The sequence below is a fragment of the Schistocerca serialis genome, chromosome 2 (genome assembly GCF_023864345.2).
Source record: "Schistocerca serialis cubense isolate TAMUIC-IGC-003099 chromosome 2, iqSchSeri2.2, whole genome shotgun sequence".
Taxonomy (NCBI): domain Eukaryota; kingdom Metazoa; phylum Arthropoda; class Insecta; order Orthoptera; family Acrididae; genus Schistocerca; species Schistocerca serialis.
The window spans coordinates 947,985,775-948,006,800 of NC_064639.1; the positions used below are offsets into that span (position 1 = coordinate 947,985,775).

Consider the following 21,026-nt stretch of genomic DNA (forward strand, 5'->3'; position numbering starts at 1 on the left):
GATGGTTTACACCTCTGTAGTGATTTCAAACTATTTGTCAATCCTCAATCTATCATTGACAAGTATCCATTGCTATGCCTTGATGAACTTTTTGCTAAGCTCACTGTTAGTCAGTATTTTTCCAACATCGACCTCTCCAACCTTTGTTGCAGCTTCCCATTGATGTTGTCTCAATGGCTCTTGGTTCTTAACATGCTTTTTGACTTATATCAATACTTGCAATTACCATTTGGCGTGACACGCACTCTGGCGATTTTTCAACGGTTTCTCAAACAACTCACGAGGGTCTGTGCCTGGCTGTGCCAACTATCTTTATGATATTGTGGTCTCCATCTCCTCCACTGCTGAACATCTCAACAACTTATGAACACTCTTTTCGGTATTACAGGTCACTGGCTTACAATGCATTTTGGAAAAGTCCTGCTTCTTTCAGCCCTCTATTGTTTATCTTGGGCTCAAGGTGTCTATTGCTGGTATCAAACCACTTCGTCAGAATGTCTCTGCCATTGTGGCTCTTCTGTGTCCTACATTGGTCAAGGAAATCCAGGTATTTTTAGGTTAAGATTGCTTAACATCATTAGTTTCATTAGTTTTTGCAGTGTGTGTGGGTGGGAGTTGGGGGGTGGGGGTGGGGGGGGGGAGGGGGGGTGACATGGGAGGAGGGCGGTGGGGGAGGAGGGGTGTCAGTTGCACAATTGTTACACACGTTGCTGTGTAAGGGGACATCTTTCCACTGCCTGCAGACGTGTGAAATGGTGTTTTCCAAACTGAAGTATATGCTACAATCTGCATCTTGCCTCATAACCTAGCAACCGGGTCAACATTTAGTGTTAGCAACAGAAGAATGCCAGCTTGGGCTGGGGGCTGACTTAGCTCATAAATATTCTGATGGCTCTATTGCATACACATCAAAGATGCTTAATTTGGCTCAGACTAGATTTTCACAAATATGGAAAGAAGCCCTGGCCATTGGTTATGCTTTAAAGAAGTTCCATGTTTTCCTGTAAAATTCCATCACATTGCAGGTCACAAGCCTTTAGTTTAGCTGTTTAATCCTTCAGCATCATTGCCACACAAAGCAGCACATCGCCTTCAACACTGAGCACTGTTCCTCTCTCGGTACAACTGCTAGAATCACTTCTGCCCCACTGCTAAACACGTGAATGCTGGTGCGTTCTCCTGTCTACTGGCCGGTCCGGACCCAGTTTTTGGTCGGGATGAGTTATTCTGTTTCCATGTTGATGAATGTGCACAACACATTGTTGATGGTTTTACCATCACTGGTGCTCAGGTTGTGCAGGCTTGTGCTACTGATCCGATTTCACAGAAAGCGATACACTGCATACAAGACAGCTGCCTGACACACTTCCATCGCAGGTATCCATCCCCCTCTGTAACTACTATGTGTTACAGCAGTATATTCAGTCTAAAAAAACTTTGAACACATCATTTCACAATATCCCACAGCTCTTCACATAATGATTTTTGTTCACGATTCACATATACTTCAGCTTGATCTTCATCATCACTAAATTGTAAGCTCATTCTATATCTACTCATGGTACATTTACAGTCCAATATCTGATTTCAGAATTGTCTCATTAAGATCTAATCCAGCAGATATCTTTCCGTGTCACCCCGCAGTTTCCAAGTATAAATTTTCCACTTATATCCTTCCCAATTATATCTTGTGATTCCTGAACTGTGTATTTTGCTGTGGTGCACCCTCCAGAATTGTTGAAAGCCAACTGTCCGTCAGCCACAGCATTTAAACTCCTGCGAATCTGCATTACCAGCAGCTGATCTTTGGACCGCAACAAGAAGTTGGTTGGTGGGCCAACAGAGGGTGGTATTAGTGGCCATACCAAACCAGCGATTGATGCGTGCACCAGCCAGTGACACCTGCTCAGCATTTAAGACTGTGCTCTGGCTGCAACTGGCAGTGCAACCATTTGCTAAAGACTGATGTTCATCTCTGAAGTTGATGCTGCTGCTGCTGCCGCCCTACCTGCTGCTCACCATCGTTGCCATACTCTTTGAAGCCACGCTTCTGGGGACTGGTCCTACTCAGCGCAACACTTCTGGACTTGGGAAAGTTTTCACTGGTGACTATTTAACTTCGGCAAATTTTCATAGCCTGTGCTGAACATGGACTTTAGCTCAGAACCAAGGCACTGCTGCTCCAAGGGGAAATAGCTGCACGCAGGTGGAGAGCCTCGGTTCTCTCCAGCAGAGGGGCCTTGACCACCTGCACTAGGGCCATTGGGGGTTTGTCCTTATCAAACAGTTGGCTTGACATCATATATATTGGATATGGGATGGATTCAGCCATATCTAATATGGTCTCAGCATGCCAGCAGGTTGCCCTGGCATGCAGATATTTTCCTTGGGATACGCTTTCCACCCTGTGGTCCAGGATAAACCTCGATCTTGTTGGGTTCCTCATGGGGTCCTCTTTGTTGATTGTGGTCGACACTGATGCTGGCTTCCCTTCTGTTTCCTGACTGTCATATACCACTGCCACCTCCACTACTATCCAAAGATTGGCACGAATTTTTTCATTGGAATGACTCCCCAAAATGGTAGTGACCAACAACAGCCTGCAATTATATCTGTAGAATTCAATGCGTTTTTCACAGCTCATGGAATCTCACTCACACATATGGTGCCCTACCATCTGGCATATAATGGACTTGCCAAACATTTCATTCAGACTTTTAAAACCCCGATGGCCAAACTCTATCAACATTTTTTTCTTTATGGACACTTTGTTCCTATTCTTATCTTCGTACTGAGGCCAACTTGATGAAGGGTTGTCTCCTGCAGAACACCTAGATGGTCGCCTCTTTGGTCCCAGCTGACAATCATACACCCCACATTTCTGGCAACTCCCCACACCCACCCTTGGTGCCATCATTATGCTACCCAGGATCCTGTCAGGGCCAACATGTACACCAAGAGTAGGCTGAGGTGGATACCAGCCACAGTTCAGCACCTCCTGGGCCACACCATGGGGGAGATTTGAGTGTGCCAATGGGTCCAGTTACTGGCAGGACATTAACCAGCTTCATCAGAGAAGAGGTGCCACACCACCAAGTAATGATCTACCTCTAGTACTTGTTCCAGAGCCTCCTTCACCATCTGCAGCTGGCTACCCAGCACCATCCCTGGAGGAGGCAAGCCAATGGGCCCTGGAGGACCATCTGGCTGTGTTGATGGACGTAAATCTGCAGCTGGGCGCTGGGCTCTGGGGCTCTGGGCCCCCCACCCCCACCCCCCCCCTGGGTTTGGAGGATATGGGCATTGTCAAGGACTTCGACACCTGCCTCTTCCTCAACACCTCTGTCCTGGGAAGGGGGAGAGGAATGCTGTTCCAAGATCTCCGTACAGCACTGACAGCCAACTGTCCTTGAGCCATAGCATTTAAACTCCTTTGACTCCACACTACCAGCAGCCAAACTTTGGACTGCTATAAGAAGTTGGCCAGTGAGCCACCAGAGGGTGGTACTAACAGCTTCACCAAGCCAGCAATCAACAAGTGCACCAGCCAACAGCATGCACCAGTTGGACTATGTTACGCACCCACCAACAAGGAAACCAGCTAATACAAAAGATGTAGTCTTCACATAGCAAGGGTTTTAAGATCACACTCTGGCCACAACTTGCAGTTCATCTACCAGCTGAAGACTGACGTCACCCTGTTCACTGCTCACTGTTGTCACCGCCCACCTTCTACGTCACACTTCAGGGGACGGTCCTGCTCAGCATGACACTTTTGGACTTGGATAAGTTTTCAGTGACAAGTATTCAACTCGAGAGAAATTTTCATATCCTGTGCTGGACACATACTTTAGTTCAGAAGCAAGCCAAGTGTTGTTTGAGTTTCCGACTGGGAACTGACAATTTTTTTTTGCTTTGGACCTGGATAATTCAAAAAGAAGTTAACCTTTTGTTGAATATTCAGAAGAATTTTCTTCCCTTTAAGATTCAAGCATCAGATCAATTTTGTTCAAAGTCCTTTCAAATTGTTTGTAACCTCCTGTCGGGTGCGGTGTTTGTCGCAGCGAGATCGGGCACGGTCTATCAAATTGATCACACCGTTTATTCACGTGATAATTTATTAAATTCTGTTCACAAAACATATTATAAGTGCCAAATATATTTAAAGAAAGACAAAGATTACATACGAGCACAACTGCAGTAGAAATATTCATCATTCAGATTTCTTATCGTCAATGGGCTTTAGTAACAAATGATAAAAACGTCGCTTTTACATTTGCTTCTTTATTATATTTCACTAATAAAACACATTACAAATGACAATTTTCTTTACAGAAAGGCTATTATGACACTGGAGCAGAACAACAATGATATTATAACTCATTCATTTGTCTCATCGTCACTTTTTGACTGTGGTAATAAATGCAGAATTTTTCTGCATTCAGAGCAAAAAGGTTCAATGTGTATCAAACAGATAGGCTTCTGACACATTTTACAACAATATTTTGTCAGTCCTTTTTTCTGTGCAGGTATTACACCTTTTCCTCTTGATTCCAGTCCCTTGTTCTTCGTTTCTGCTTCTTCTTCACACGTTGGCCTATATTGTTGTAGCCGTAGTTGAAGATCTCTGTGAATTCCTGAGGTGTCCAAGCATCTATGAACCAAGTGAGGTAGAACTAACGCATGAGAGAGTTGCTTCAGGAATCCTTTTCTTCGGATAAAATTCTCATTGTTGCCATAGTAAATTACTTGTGAATTGATTCCACTCATATTGATCATTGCAAAAAATATGACCATGGGCCAACGGCACACATTTCTTGCTACATTGTATGAAGCAGTCCACTTATCTGTAGTGTCGACTCCACCTTTGGTGCTATTGTAAAATTTTACAATGGATGGCTTCTGTTTATCTCCAGTGTCAGCATCTACTCAATTATCTTCATGCAAACTTGATGCCAAGATAATACACTTCCCCTTTTTAGGAACGTAGGAAACTAGAGTACAGCCTTTCTTGAAGCCAAAAAGTGAACTATGGACAGCCCTGTCTTTACTGGTAGCAAACTCCAGAGGAATCTCACGCTTGTTTTTCTTCATCGTCCCAACAAAAGAAAGATTTTTTCTTCTTAGCTCTTCTATCAAACCAATACTAGTAAACCAATTGTCTGCTGTCACATTTCGACCTGTCTGATAAATTGGTTCACATAGTCACAGAACAACATCTGAAGGTTTATTGCTAACGTGGTACAATCCTTCTGGCTGCAGCCCAGTGTATATTTCCAGATTATAGAGATAAAATACTTGGGGATCCACAAGAGCATACATCTTAATTCCATGTTTGTTTGGTTTGCTAGGTATGTATTGGTGAAAACTGCACCTTCCACAGAATCCTTCAAGTTTCTCATCTACTGTAACGTTTTCTCCAAGGGTGTAGGATTTCTGGCAATTCTGTGCAAACAGAGAAAATATTTCCCGAATTGCTGTTATCTTGTCTAATTTTCTCCTTTCATCGCGAGTCACACGATTGTCAAATCTAAGGCACCGCATGATGAATTTGAAACGTTTTATGTTCATAATGAGACGAAATTTTTCAATTCCATCCCCATCACTTCCCCACAGATCTTCTAAGCTTTGTCTGTTACTTTTGTTAACACCAGCCAAAAACAGAAGACCAATGAAAGCTTTTAATTCAGTAACTATAGGTTTTTACATCTCTCTCTTGCTGAAAAGAAGCTTTGATGCTCTCAATATACTGATTGGTATACAGAACTATAATCGACAAAATGTTGTCATCTATGAGGCAATTCCAGCATTCCAAAGGTGTTCTCAATGCTTTCACCGCACCTATAGGACCAGGTAACTTTCGAATAATATTGTGGGCCCTGAAACGTACTCTCTGCGATTGTGGAACTTTATTCCATTTTGTCTCTTTGTCCCTTCCAGTATAATAATGCTGGCTTTCTTCAAGTACTTCCTCGTCATTTTCACTGTCATTTTCCTCTGTTTCTGAATCTTCCTGCCGAACTTCAACTGCGTCATCACAATCTGTGTCTACTTCATCTTCAAAATCCTCTTGAACTTCATCATTATCCTCTTCGAACAACATTTTTTGTATTTCTGCAACATGATTTGGGTCAAGGAGGTTGTACGTCTTACTGTAGCCTGGCATGATCAAGTGTCTCACACCTAAAATGATAAAATTCCTACAAAATAACGTAGTAGGGCGCAGTGTATCAATTTGATACCTGATACTCAAACATTCTTAACTGATGATTAAACGGTCCAAAAAGAAAATAAGTGCATTACATATTGTATATTAACATTGTACTACTTACTAAGTTATGTTGTAAACCAAAGAAATGAATTGTTGAAATGCAACACGCAGTGTATCAAACTGATCAATTGGCACATATATCGACAACAGAGCAGTCGTATCGACACTGAAGCACGCAACAATGACAAGCGTTCAGAAAAGGCTAGCTACTAGCGAGTAGGCATCATTGCTGCCACTCGTTGACAAATAATTTACAGTAAACTTCGAGGTGTATCAATTTGAACAGCCGCGCCCGACGGAAGGTTAATAAATGTGTTAAATGACAGTGCTTTCTGTTCTCAATTTTTGGGACACTTTTCATATTTTCCATTAGTAGCTGAAATTTGTTACAGAACAAGGGATCTTTCCCCTGTCTCACTACTGGGCACATATTATCCGGTAACTCTCCACTCCTTTCCCTTCTGCAGCCAACTTCTTACGATTATTAGACTGTCATCTTTACACACTGAGTTACTGTGCACTCATATACACAACTGCTTCATTTTATACATATGACATCAGCATATGTACCTGAACTATTATTGTTTTGTTCTTGTTGTTGCTTCTGATGAGAATAATCCTTTCACTGAACTGTTCACAGTAACTAACTCCTCGCCAAATTCAGAGTTCTACACCACAGCTTTTAGTACATTAAGCTTTTGTAGGTTTTTCAATCTTTTTCTCACAGTAGTCTCACCCTTGGCAGCCCCTCCAGGAGACCTTAATGGGAGACTATTTTGGAATCTTTTGCCAATTGAGAGATCATCATGACACTTTTTAAATCACATACCACATTCCCTGCAGACACAAGATGTGATTTTAATGGAGTGCTTTTTATTGCCTTCTGCATTCTCATAGGGTTGACATTACTAATTCTTCCACCTTTAGGGGCATTTTCCTCTCCCGAGGACGAGAGACTATTCTGAAGCTCTATCCACTCCTCCACTGGAAAAAAGAGAGTGATTTTTAATACCCTAAGTCTTCGGCCACTATTAGTGGTGATTGAATTCAAAATGTCAGCAGTGGCTGAGATCAAACCAAGCAATCCAAGATTGGTGGATTGGTAGTCAAAGATGCTACCCCTATGCCACAGCTGCCATTGCATGGCCTCTATGATTTCACTGGTAGTTGTAACGGAAGAATGACCAAGAAACTTACAATAGTGTATCAGCAAGGTTCCCTAGAATCGGAAAAGACATGGAATGTCTTGGATGTATTATCCATATTATCACTAATTTCTTCTGCAGATAAGAGATCTTCTGACTACAACAGAGATAAGAAATTCATTATGCCATCACAAATAATCAATTTTTGAAAATGTAATATAACCGGACAGATAAAAAAATCTACTCAGTAAGCAATGGCAGGAGGAAACATACAGGCTTTCAGGGCCAGTGGCTTTTGACAGATGGGCAAAGGGGAAGGAAGAGTTTTCCTTCAACCCTCTTCCTTCATCGTCAACCCTTCTGCAAGAAGAAGTAGCCACTGGCTCTGAAAGCTTGCACATTTCCTTGACTTTTATGTGTGTTTTCTCCTGCTAGCACTTGGTGAGATTTTTTATCTATCAGTGTGTGTGTGTGTGTGTGTGTGTGTGTGTGTGTGTGTGTGTAAGCATGTTCATATGTGCTTTGTTCCTCTCATCATCTCTACTCTGCTCCTGTCAGATATTAGCAACTATCTAAAATGTTTTTGCAGTGTCACAACAAAATGTTGATGACATAAAAATAACTGACCAGATCATAGTAGTAGTTGTGAGGTTGAAGTGGATTACGTGGTGTAAATAGAATCAAAACTGGTCCATCTTCAACAAAAGGTGACAGAGTGAGGCTCTTCACTCCCGGTGGGGACAACCAGACTGAAACCTGGTGTATATTATCAAGGATCCACTTCATGAGCATCTCTGATGAAAATTCTGCATCTCTGGGATATTCCTGCAAAAAGAGAAATCTGACATTTTGTTATAAGTTTATGATGCTCTATTCTGTAAAAATGATACACAGAAATACAAATATGTACTGCCATTTAACAAAAAAATCCTTGCTTTCTGTTTGTGGAAATGGCTGTCTACAACTCAGTGAGAAGTATATGATCACACACTACGATACCTTTCAAATATTTCCATTCTATGGATAAACAGTGATGAGATCTTCAAAGATCTGATATATATATATATTGCCAAAATTTTGGTCCCCTGTGACCAGTAACAGAGTTTTGTGCAGTCTAATTTTCCATTATGCCAGAATACTAGATCTCTGTGAACTTTGGATAGAACCACAAAAATTTAGAACATGTGGAAGTAACTAGGAGAAAGGATCAAATTGTTTTATATACCAATCATGACTATAATCATTAGGTACAAATGGAATTTACATGTACCACATAGATTGAGAAGTATCTTACAGAACTTAGGGTCTGGCAGAACATTTCACTACAATTAGTGGACAGAATTTTAATCAATGTGAAATCAACAGAAATAATAATAATAATAATAATAATAATAAAACAATGGAAAATTCAGGTTGGAAAATCAACAATATTATGAAAAGGATGGGTTGCTGCTCACCATAAAGCTGACTTGCTGAGATTCAGACGGGCACAATGAAAAACTGTTAAACGTAGACCTTAAATCCCAAGCGTCCTTCAGAAAGGAATGAAAAACACATGCACATTCAAGCCAGCACACTTCACACATACACATGAATGCTATCACCAACCACTCTGGCCATAATGCAACTCTATCACGTCAAGTGGATGCAGCAACCCGGAGCGGGGCTGGAAGGGGGAAGGGGAGGGGTAGTAGGATACAAGTGGGGTAAGAAGAACCAGCACTGCATGTCAGAGTGTGCAGGTACTAGGCAGCAGGACTAGGCCACCACGTGCATCATCAGGAGGCTGTGGGGGAGGGATCAGAAAGGGGGGGGGGGGGGATGGGAAATGGAAAATGAGATGAGAAGAGAAGAGAAGCAGAAAAGACCATGTTGTAAGGATAACTCCCAGCTGTGCAGTTCAGAAAATCTGGTGGTGGAAGATCCAGATGACCAGGGTTGTAAAGCAGCCGCTGAAATCAAGACTGTTATGTTGGACAACTCAACACATTATCTGTACAATGAGTAGCATTCTATCCTTTTTATAATATTGTTGGTATTCCAACCTGGACTATTCACTGGTTGATTTTGTCTAACAGGTATCCTTTTAGCCCACAACCCAGTGATGTTTTCCTTAGTTAGTATTCTTTAAAGCATTACTCTACTCGGTGTCCATTCTTTACTTTCTTTTGTGTGTTTTCCATCACCTTCAAAACCACCCCCACTCTGGCAGCTGAGCCACACTGTCTCACTAGTCTCACCTGCACACAACTCATGGCTATGTGACCGCGCGGATTGTTGGTGCAGCATCTCGTGACCCAAATTCGTCCCACAAATAATTATAATTGTTCCTAATGATAACATTTCCTCCCTCATCCTTATGTGTTTTCACATGTTATTTTATACACCTGCCTGTAACACATGAACTTGTGAACCTCTAACCTTGACCTAACCAATCCCCCTCTCCCCCCTTTTTCTCTCCCCTTACCCCAACAAAAACATACTCCTACACCTCATCCACTCTGTCCTTTTTCGCACTTTTTGTCCCAATTTTTACATATTTGTGTGTGTTTTTACATATTTGTGCATGTTTTTACATATTTTCCAATTTGTACACAGTTTTATGAATTTGTGCATATTTTCGTGTTTCTGTGGCATTTTTACTCTTTTTTTCTGTTATCCAACTCCCCTCACAACCACCTGACACCTTCACTTGCCCATTTCCTACATCATTTCCCATGTCCACAATGCTATCCCTGCTACAATGGACCCTTGCTCCATGTTTCTGCACCAGTTCAGAAACAGTAGGTCTTTCCCTGGCTAAAACCCAGACCCACATCATATTACTTAAATGCTGCCTAACCACAGAATCCTTCTCAATGGCCTAAACATAAAAATACCTTTCCCTGGGTCCTAGCCATCCTTTTTCAATGACCTAAACCTTTTCGGAGTGTGTCAGTCCCTGTCCCTCACAAACCTGGTACAGCAAAACTGCAAAAGAACATCTCCCTGGCAAAGGTATCCCAGCAATACCACTGCTCCCTTGACAAGATGCTGCTAATGTGCAATCCCAGCTACATACATCACATCTCTGAAATTGAATCTCTTGTATCCAGCACCTAGAAGAGCATTCCAGACACCACCTTCATAAATTATCCAACCTGCTGTCATCCTACTACTGCTTTGGGCACCACTATTTAACCCCTATCCTACCCACATGTTCCTCCTTGTCAACTCCTTATAGCATCCAGACCGTGCTTAGCTGACATTTTTAACTAGCCACATCCTTAAAAACTACAAGGGCAATCCCAGAAGTAAGGTCTCCAAAGGGATGGAGCAAATAGGGAAGCTGGTCATACTATTTTTTTCCTTGCTCTCTCCACTCTCTGGCAGGAACCACTGAACATCCTCTGGAGCTTGCAGTCTTGGCATGGCAGCCAGTTGTAATGGAGCTCCCATTAGACATCACCACCAGGTCCAAAGTTCACACAGTTATTCAGTTTCTGAAGGCAAAAGGCATTAAACAAATTGACATTCATCGGCAGTTGATGGAAGTGTGTGGTGAGTCATGTCTGGATGTCAAAAATGTCTGCAAGTGATGTAGAGAGTTTGTACGTGGTCGTACTGAACTTCATGATAAGGAAACAAGCAGGAGACAGCCAATTCCCATAGAGACATGTTGACCAAACTGTGCTTAAAGATCAGCAGATCACTCTCAATGAGATCTGCAATGTTGCTCCTGAGGTTTATCGAAGCTCCAGTCACCGAACTTTGACTGAAGTGTTGAAATTTCCAAAGGTGCACGCAAGATGAGTCCCAAGAATGCTGACAGTAGACCACAAACAGCAATGCTTTGAAATTTAACACCAGTTTCTTCAATGCTACACGGATAAAAAGGACAGCTTTTTGGATTCAGTAGTCATGGGTGCTGAGACCTGGGCTTTCCACACCTGAGGCCAAACAACAATCATATGAGTGGTGGCATTCCGATTCACCCAAGCCATGAAAATTCAAGAGATCACAGTCTGCTGGTAAAGTTATGGCAACTGTGTTTTGGGATCGAAAGGTTGCCAAGGTCATGAAGCAGCCACTGAAATCAAGCACATTATACTCAGCTGCATGTTGTGCCACAGGGTGGTCCACTTTGCTCTTTGCCACAGTTTAGCGGTGGCTCTTCATCCTGGTGGACAGTTGCTTGCTAGTCATACCAATACACAAAGCTTTGCAATGATTGCTGCAAAGCTGGTATATAACACGGCTGCTTTCACAGATGGCATGGCCTCTGATGGGGTAGGATTAACCTGTGACAGGGCTGGAAGTGAAGTGCTGGACTGAACAAGTCCTGCACATAAGTCTTCCATAGGGTATGATCCCTGAAGCAAGAGGCATAGGAAGGCACTAGGATGTTGTAGAGGATGGGTAGGTAATGGAACACTACTTTAGGAGGGGTGGGAAGGATCTTGGGTAGGATGTCCCTCATTTCAGGGGATAATGAAAGATAATCAAGCCCTAATGAACAATGTAGTTCAGTTATTACAGGCCATGGTGGTCTTGGGTGGCTAAGGAGGCCCACCTTTGTAGCTGGTTCTTGGGGGTGGTGGGAGGATTGGGGGTATGTGGGAATATGGCACAGGAAATCTAGTTGCATACTATGTCTGAAGGATAGCACCCATCTGTGAAGGTCTTTGTAAAATCATCAGCATACTTGTCACAACAGATATGCTGTTCCCAGATGGCCAGGATGTATGAAAGGGAATCTTTGGCCTGGAAGGGATGGCAGCTGTAAAAATGTAGGTACTGTTGGTGGATGGTGGTTTAATGTGGACAGAGCAGTGGACGCAGCCATCAGAGAGGAGCAGGAGGCAAACGACTGGGAAGGTGGCATGCTGAGTTGATGAGGACTACTTTGTCACTTGTAGCATTTGCCAAAAAGGTCTTACGAGAACATATAAAGGAGGTATCAGTTTTTTGGCTTACCAGTTTTGGGTCTGAGTTTTTTCCATTAGTTATGAGTAAATAATCCGAAACAAATAATACCAACATAATTAGGGCTTCGTCTCTAGCTATAAATGTTTTACAAGTTTAGCACCAAATATTTAACATTAACTCATCAGTAAAGCAATCAAATGTTTGAACCTGTTTTATACATGAGAGTTTGATTCTTTAAAGCGTCAGAGGTAGGGGGTGGGCAAGTTAATGGAGAAATTATTTGTATGGGATTTGAGGGAAATGCTATGGCATAATTAATGAATAGGAAACAGTGCACAGAAATCAGACAAAATTGTGGGGGACCTTGAATCAATTAAAAACACACGTTACAAACTATAAGACAAGGAGTCCCACAATGTTACGTACTCAAGCCAATACTATTTATTCTCTGTGTAAATGATTTCTCAAGACTATATAGATCAGAAACTTGCAATGTATGCCAATGATTCAACAACTGTCTGTGCAGCTGAGACAAAGGAGGAGCTTGAAAAGGAAGCACTCCTGAATACTGAAAATGCAAATAAGTATCTAATACAAAAGAATCATTTTATAAATCACTCTAAAACAATGTACATAGTGTTTCAAACCAAACATTAATATAAATAGAGAGCCAGTTGGAGAAAAAAAAGAACAAAGTTTTTAGAGACTATTATACACAGCCATTTGTGAAAAGTGCGACACCGAGAAAGCCACACTTGGTGGAAGTGGCGATGGGTGAGCAAGCAATATGTGATACATTCTACAGCGAGGTGGGGTACACATAGGCAGAGAAGAGCTTCCTTGTGTTGGTCCGATAGGGTCAGTGTTGCGTCTGGTGTAGTCAGTGCAGAGCTGTCACACACGGTGGAAACAATACAGTGAGTGCCAGTATGCCTCGTCGATGTCAAAGGTAGCCATATCGGCATGTGAGTGAGTTCGAACGGGGCAGAATGATTGGTCTCCAAGAAATGGCGTTATCATACTGTGACATTTCGGTTTGCACAGGGCATGCTGCTACGACAGTGATGTGTATGTGGAAGCAGTGGATAGAGGAAGGTCATACACAGCAACGAGCAGGAACTGGACCACAGAACACGGCCGCAGCATGGGTTGACTGTCATCTTGTCCGCACGGCCATTACAGACTGTGCAGCATCATCCACAGTGTTGGCTCATTGCTGGAGCACTGCAACAGGTGTGAACTTGCCTGAATAGACTGTTCGTCTCCATCTGCTGCAGGTTGGACTGGTTGCATGCATGCCATTACATCGGCTTCCATTGTCCGGAACCACAAGCTCATCCGATTGCAATGGGCATGTGAACACCGTCACTGGGGTGCTGAGTGGCAACATGTAATCTTTTCGGCTGAGTTCCACTTCAATGTGTCCTACAGTGATGGCCACATATGTGTCCAGTGGTACCGTGGTGAGCGCAACCTAGAGGGCTGCATTGTGGAGTGGCATAGCGGAAAAACACCAGGTGTGATGGTTTGGGGCGCCATTGGTTACGACAACCGATCTTGCCTCGTACATATTGTGGGCAATTTGAACAGCAACCAGTACCTAACAGAGGTTGTGGAGCCTGAGATACTACCCCTGCTTCAGGCATCTCCACAGGCCACATTTCAACATGACAGTGCCCAGCCACATACTGCAAGGAATGTACAGGCCTTCTTCAAAGGGTGACGGGTACCACTGCTTCCCTGGCCTGCACATTCGCCAGAAATGTCACCCATCGAACGTGTCTGGGATGTGGTTGGTCAGCACCTGGTGTGTCACGTTCCTCCAGTAACTGGCATCATGGATTTGTGAGCTCGGGTACAAACTGTGTGGAGGGAAATCGCTCAGGAATGTATTCAGAATCTTATAGATTCAGTGCCATGGCATACAGCAGCTCTAATTGCAGCACATGGTGTTCACACAACATACTGAATAGTAGGGCTCAAAGGACATGTACAGGTTTGAAAAGGTAATCATTTGTTACTTGTCATGTAGGCCTACCTAACCTGTGGTATTAAATTAATTGAATTCATGTGATTCCTACTTAGTGTTGCAATTTCCACAAATGGTAGTGTAGATAAACATTTGATATGGTGGAGGAACTGAATGCACTGTGTAACAAGGTAAACATACAGATTTTCCCCATATACAAAACACCAATAGCTGTGAATGATAAAGTTATCACGACAATATACTAGGAACTCATTTCCACATCTGTCCTACTTAATTAATATTTAAGGAAGTGTAGAAATGGGTTACTTAAAAAGAATATTTCTACTTCAGAAAAGAGTGTGAGATATACAGCGTAAATACCATTCACACAGTCTTGTCAATAAGCATAATACAGGATGAGTAATCCTTCAAGCAACTGGAATGAGATTTTCACTCTGCAGCGGAGTGTGCGCTGATATGAAACTTCCTGGCAGATTAAAACTGTGTGCCGGACCGAGACTCGAACTCGGGACCTTTGCCTTTCGTGGGCAAGTGCTCTACCAACTGAGCTACCCAAGCACGATTCACGCCCCGTAGAGCACTTGCCCGCGAAAGGCAAAGGTCCCGAGTTCAAGTCTCAGTCCGGCACACAGTTTTAATCTGCCAGGAAGTTTCTTCAAGCAACTGCTTGGCGGGGACACTTTTCCCTCGCTGGCAGACAGCTGTAGCAGCACTGGTAGAGTGTATATTTCCCATCTGCTGCAAGGCTTTTGCTTGCATAGTTATCTTGTGCAGGTAGCACATTATCTGTTAGATGATGCAATACAGTGCACTGAGTGTAAGTGTTTCAAGTGAAATGGCAAAATACACGTATTCTATTCACCAAAGAATACTCATGTATGATTCATACACATGTACAGTGTCAGCACAAGCAGTAAAGAGATTATTTCAACAGAAATTTCCTAAAGTTCAGGCTCATAATGGGAGTAAGTTTCATCAACTGATAAATAAATTTTGGGAGAAATGGGGAGTGTTCTTGACAGCAAACAGAGAATCACGTACGGTAGTTATGTATGTTAGAAATAACCAGAACTGGAATGCCAAACCCCTAGAATGGTTCAGGTTCACTGATCGTACCTTCATGATGTGGACTCTGGACCAAAACATCTTATCCTCTTTCCTTGACAATCTCAACACCTTCTCTCCCATTGGCTTCACCTGGTCCTCCTCAACCCAGCATGCCATCTTCCTGGACATTGACCACCTCCTTTATGATGGCTCCATCCAAACCTCTGTCCACCAACCCAGCAAACCACCAACAGTATCTACATTTCGACAGCTGTCATCCCTTCCACCCCAAAAAGTCCATTCAATACAGCTTGGCCACCTTTGGATAGTGCATGTACAATGACCAGAAACTCCCTTGCCCAGTATTCTGAGGTTCTCTCCAAGGCCTTCACAGACAGACATTATTCCCCAGACACAGACCACAAACAGATCTCCCATGCCATTTCCCCACACATATCTAATCCTACCACCATCCACGAAAACCAGTTAAAAAAGGAGTGCCCCTTCGTCACCCATTATCACCCAGACTAAAACAATTGAACCACATCCGACATTAGGGATTTGATTATCTATTCATGCCCTGAAATAAGGGACATCCTACCCAAGATTCCCCCCACCCCCCCTCCAAAAGTGGTGTTCCATCATCCACCCAGTGTCCACAACATCCTATTGCATCCCTATGCCACTCACAATCCCACCCCTTGCCACAGGTATCATATCCCTGTCCTGTGCAACACCTACCAAATCTACCTACCTGCACTTCCAACTCCAGTCCTGTCACAGGCTTATCCTATCCCATCAGAGGCAGGGCCAACTGTGAAGGCAGCCATGTTACATACCAGTTCTGCTGCAATCGCTGCACAGCTTTTTATATTGGTATGACTACCAACCAGCTGTCCACCAGGCTGAATGGTCACTGCCAAACTGTGACCAAAAGCAAAGTGGACCAACCTGTGGGACTACACACAATTGAACATAACATGACTGATTTCAATGGCTGCTTCACAACACATTCTTCATTGCTGAAATTATCTCAGCCTCAACCTATGGTCACATATTGACCCACTCCATCCACCCAATAGTTTCCACCCTCTCTGTCCTATCACCTCCTCCCTATTCTAGTCTCCCAACCTCTTTGTGTGCCACTCTCTGTGAACGCACTTGCTCATAGTTCCCCTCGCCTCTTTTTTTGCTCCCTTTCCTCCCCGCCCCCCCCCCCCCCTCTTCTTGCCACCTCCCAACCTACTGATACTGACAATCTAGTCACAGCACACTCCACCAGACAGTACTCTTCTCTCTCCCCTCTCACCTATACACTGCTACCCTTCCCCTTCCCCCTCCAGATTGCTGTTTCCATTCTACATGACTGTTGCACTGTGGTCCAAGCTGTTGGAGATAATGGTCATGTGTGCATGATGTGTGCTTGCTTGTGTGAATGAATGTGTGTGTGTGTGTGTGTGTGTGTGTGTGTGTGTGTGTGTGTGTGTGTTTTCTTTTCTGAAGAAGGCTTTAGCCAAAAGCTGTGCCTGTCTGCAACTCAACATGTCATCTTTACAGCGAGTAGTAATCTGTCTTTTTCTTATATGTTTACGTTCTAATTTGGAATTTCCACAGTTAGAATCCGATACAAATTAGTTCACAACATATTCCAATGAGATCAGAATTGTAATTCTGATTTTTTCAATAATTTTTATGTTACAACCAAAATGATCACACATTTTGCAAAGAGAAATAAAGCATTAAGCTAACATAAGATTATTTATTTTATGAGAAACATAATGATGTTTGTATTTTTGATGTATTTCAGTCATATTCAAATTTAATGTTGTGAATGTTTAAAAATTGAATCATGATCATATTTACTGTTTCCATAATCATTCTGAAAGATAAATGAATAGATAGGTTTTCACCATAAAACAACAGTCAACTGTAACTTCATTCATATCAGTTATTGTATACACACATATAATATGCAGATTTTTTTCTGATTTTAAGGATGGAAAACTGGGGTCCACAGATTAATTGTAATAAGGCTGTTATTGCTCCACCAAACTATGATTGCTCAATGGCTTCCCAAAGATTATGAGGAAAAGTAATGAATTTTCATCACTACCTGATAAATTTGCACAACAAAGATTCCTATATATTACTGCAATTTGGTAACATGCTTCAAATGCCAGCCTATTTTGAGATGCCACTCAACAAAATCATGACCAGAAAAGGGGACTCTTGTATCATAATATAAATTGGTGGCAATGAGAAGCAAACACGTAAAGTGATGTGCATAACTGGTGACAGATGAAAGCTACCACCTTATGTGATATTTAAAAGGAAAACTACTCTGAAAATTTCTTTGAAAGGCATTAGCAGAGAGCGAATCCAAAAGGGTGGATGGACAATGACCTTGTGGTTGACTGGGTGATGCATGTTTGGCAACAATGCCCTGGTGCATTACTGAATTTATGTAACATGATGGTCCTGGACTGCTTCTGCAGGCATACAACTGAGGAAGTGTGAGACAAGTTGCAAAAGGGGAAAACTGACTTGGTCATTATCCCTGGAGGCCTAACAACCATCCTGCAACCACTAGATGTATGTAAAAATCAGACACTCAAAGCTGCACTTAAACAGCAATTTACACAATGGATGCCAGATTAAAACCACAAGTTCATACCAAATGGAAAAATAAAGAATCTGGATATGTCCCAAATTTGTGAGCGGACGAAAATTGTATGGGACTCCAATCTACTATCACTTGTGGGAAAATCCTTCAAAAAATGTGGTATCACAAATTCATCAGATGTAACCAAGGATGACACTCTACAGGAAAATGGCAATGACAATAATGATTCTTTCACTAGTTGGGACAATGAAAGTGATGATGAACAGAATCATGTTGGAAAAACTTTTTGGAAATAATTTTATTTTGTAAACACAGTCATGTTCACATATAAGTTGTTACTTTTTATTTGTGGATGACCGGTTTCAATCTACTATGGAGATCATCATTAGATCTTGTTGTAACGTCAAATTGAACACACATATTTCAAAACGACACAATACATGTAAGTCACAGTGCAAACAGACAAAGTGAGACATGTGTACAAGGGAACAGTCAAATCAGCACTGAGTCCAAGTCTAGCGGCCACTGGCTGGCTGGCCGCTTAGGTGTCACAGCTGCTGCATGGCTGGCAGACAGCGCCGCATGTATAGGACGCGCGTAACTGCGCAGCGGCACTTTGAAAGATCGGCGAGTCACAACACTTTTCCCCCCTTTTGAATGGTTTGCACTGGTCTTGATGGAGGTGGCCTGTAGATGGCTAACGTCCATAGGTGTTGTTTGACTGGCCGTAAAGTCTTGAGAGAGCGGTTTCCCGTACAGACGGAAGTGTCCCCGATGATAACGGGTCGAGATGACAGGAGACGTAGGGGTCGAATCTGCTGGGGTCCCGGGCACCAATCTGCCCGTCGCGGCAAGTCCGGTTGTTATAACAGGAGACATGGGTGATGTGTCGGCGCCCATAGGAGAAGGAGGCGAGTAGAGTTGCTCCGACAGATGATGGTCATCCGATTCCTGCATGGACACGTATCCTGGTGGCGTCCGTTCTTGTGCTGGCACCGAGATGATGGTGAGAGGGCTGCGTTGTGGGTAATGAGAGATGCCAAGATCCCGAGCGTCAGGTAGAGCCGAAGGTGGTGTAGCGGCATTCGGAACAGGCGTTGCCGGCACACGAGGCCAAAGCTGGTCCAAATGACGCACAGCAACACCCGTGTCCATCTGGATTTCATACAGGCGCTGGCCACGGTGTTGTAAGATGTGGCCAGGACTCCATTTTGGCCACCTGCCATATCCCCATACCCATACAAGGTTGCCGGTGGTGAACCGGCCAAGCGAAGGCACCCGCGGCTGTAAGGTGGAAGGCCGCAGAAGATGAAGTAGCGTGCGGGGCTGTCGGCCATGTAAGAGCTCAGCCGGGCTATCGTCGCCCATGGGGGTGAAATGGTAAGAAGCCATAAATTGGAGAAGTGCATCGTCAGCAGCAGAAGAAGTCAGGAGTTTCTTCATCTGAGCCTTAAATGTGTGGACCAGTCGTTCAGCCTCACCATTTGACTGTGGATGGAACAGCGGGGCTGTGACATGCATGACGCTGTGATGGGCACAAAAATCCGCAAATTCGGAAGAGGCAAATTGCGGACCATTATCAGTAACAAGAGTAGAGGGAAGGCCTTCCAAAGAGAAAATGTGAGCTAGAGCATTTGTGGTTGCCGCAGTGGTAGGCGACGTACAACAGACAATGAAAGGAAAGTCAGAGTAGGCGTCAATTACGAGTAGCCAATAAGTACCTAAAAAGGGTCTTGTGAAGTCAGCATGAATATGCTCCCAGGGCTTCCCAGCCGAAGGCCACGGTGACAAAGATGACTTCGGCGCAGCAGCCTGTGATGCACAAGGGCCGAAGGCAGTGACCATGTGTGCGATTTCAGAGCCTATGCGGGGCCAGTACACATGATGGGGCGCCAGAGATTTTGTGCGAGAGACACCCCAGTGCCCTTGGTGAAGGAGGCACAAGACCGAAGCACACAAAGACGCAGGTACCACAACACGCGGCGAAGCATTTTTGGTGGAAAGGAAGATAACACCATCCCTAGCCGTGAGGCGGTAATGCAAACCGTAGTAGTTCCGCAATTGATCAGAAGTCTTAGCAGATGGACGGTCTGGCCAACCCTTCTGAATACAGCTTAAAACCCGGGAGAGGGTAGGGTCAGAACCTGTAGCAGCCGCCAGCCAGTCCCCGGTGATGAGGAACCCGTCCACAACCCACTGCTCGGCAACATCAGGACCCATGGGAAGGTGAGACAGTGCATCAGCATTCGCAAGTTGAGCCGTTGGCCGGAAATAAATCTCATAATTGAAACGAGACAAGTAAAGAGCCCAACGCTGGAGGCGGTGTGCAGCCTTGTCGGGAAGCGACGTTGATGGATGAAACAAGGAAACAAGTGGTTTGTGGTCCGTAACAAGATGAAATTTGGATCCATAAAGAAAAACACCAAACTTATGAAGAGCATAAATAATGGCCAAAGCTTCTTTTTCAATTTTAGAATATTTTCGCTGGGCATCCGTGTGCGTCTTGGAGGCATAAGCAATGGGTTGTTCAGAACCATCAGAAAAACGGTGCGCAAGGACTGCACCAACCCCGTATTGAGAGGCGTCCATGGCAAGAACAATATGTTGGCCAGGCCGATAAGTAGCCAGGCATGGCGCCTGTTTCAGCATAGTCTTCAATTTCTGGAAATTGACATCGCATGACGCGGACCAGTGAAAAGGCATGTTTTTAAGCAACAGGCGATGCAACTGCTGAGCCACCGAAGCAGCAGATGGTAAAAACCTGTGATAGTATGCTATTTTCCCCAAGAAGGCCTGCAGCTCCTTAACAGATGTAATGCGAGGAAGGGCATCGATCGCAGCGACAGTTTGCTGAAGCGGACGAATACCATCCCGAGAGATTTGAAACCCCAAGTATGTGATAGATGCCTGAAAAAATTTTGATTTCTGAAGGTTACACTTAAGACCGGCAGTCTGTAAGACATGAAAAAGTTGGCGGAGATTCTGAAGATGTTCTTCAGTGGTAGAGCCAGTGACAACAATGTCGTCCATGTAATTTATACA

General features: G+C 43.6%; 1 protein-coding gene across 2 annotated transcripts in view; it reads right to left on the bottom strand.

Moving 5' to 3' along the window:
- The window catches only part of LOC126458324 (thioredoxin domain-containing protein 11), a 143,897-nt gene that overhangs the window by 52,013 nt on the left and 70,858 nt on the right, over positions 1-21,026 (bottom strand). For both annotated transcript variants that reach the window (XM_050095279.1, XM_050095280.1), the window contains exon 5: positions 8,044-8,241. In XM_050095279.1, coding sequence (XP_049951236.1) covers positions 8,044-8,241 — 198 coding nt within the window. The remainder of the gene's footprint in view (positions 1-8,043; positions 8,242-21,026) is intronic.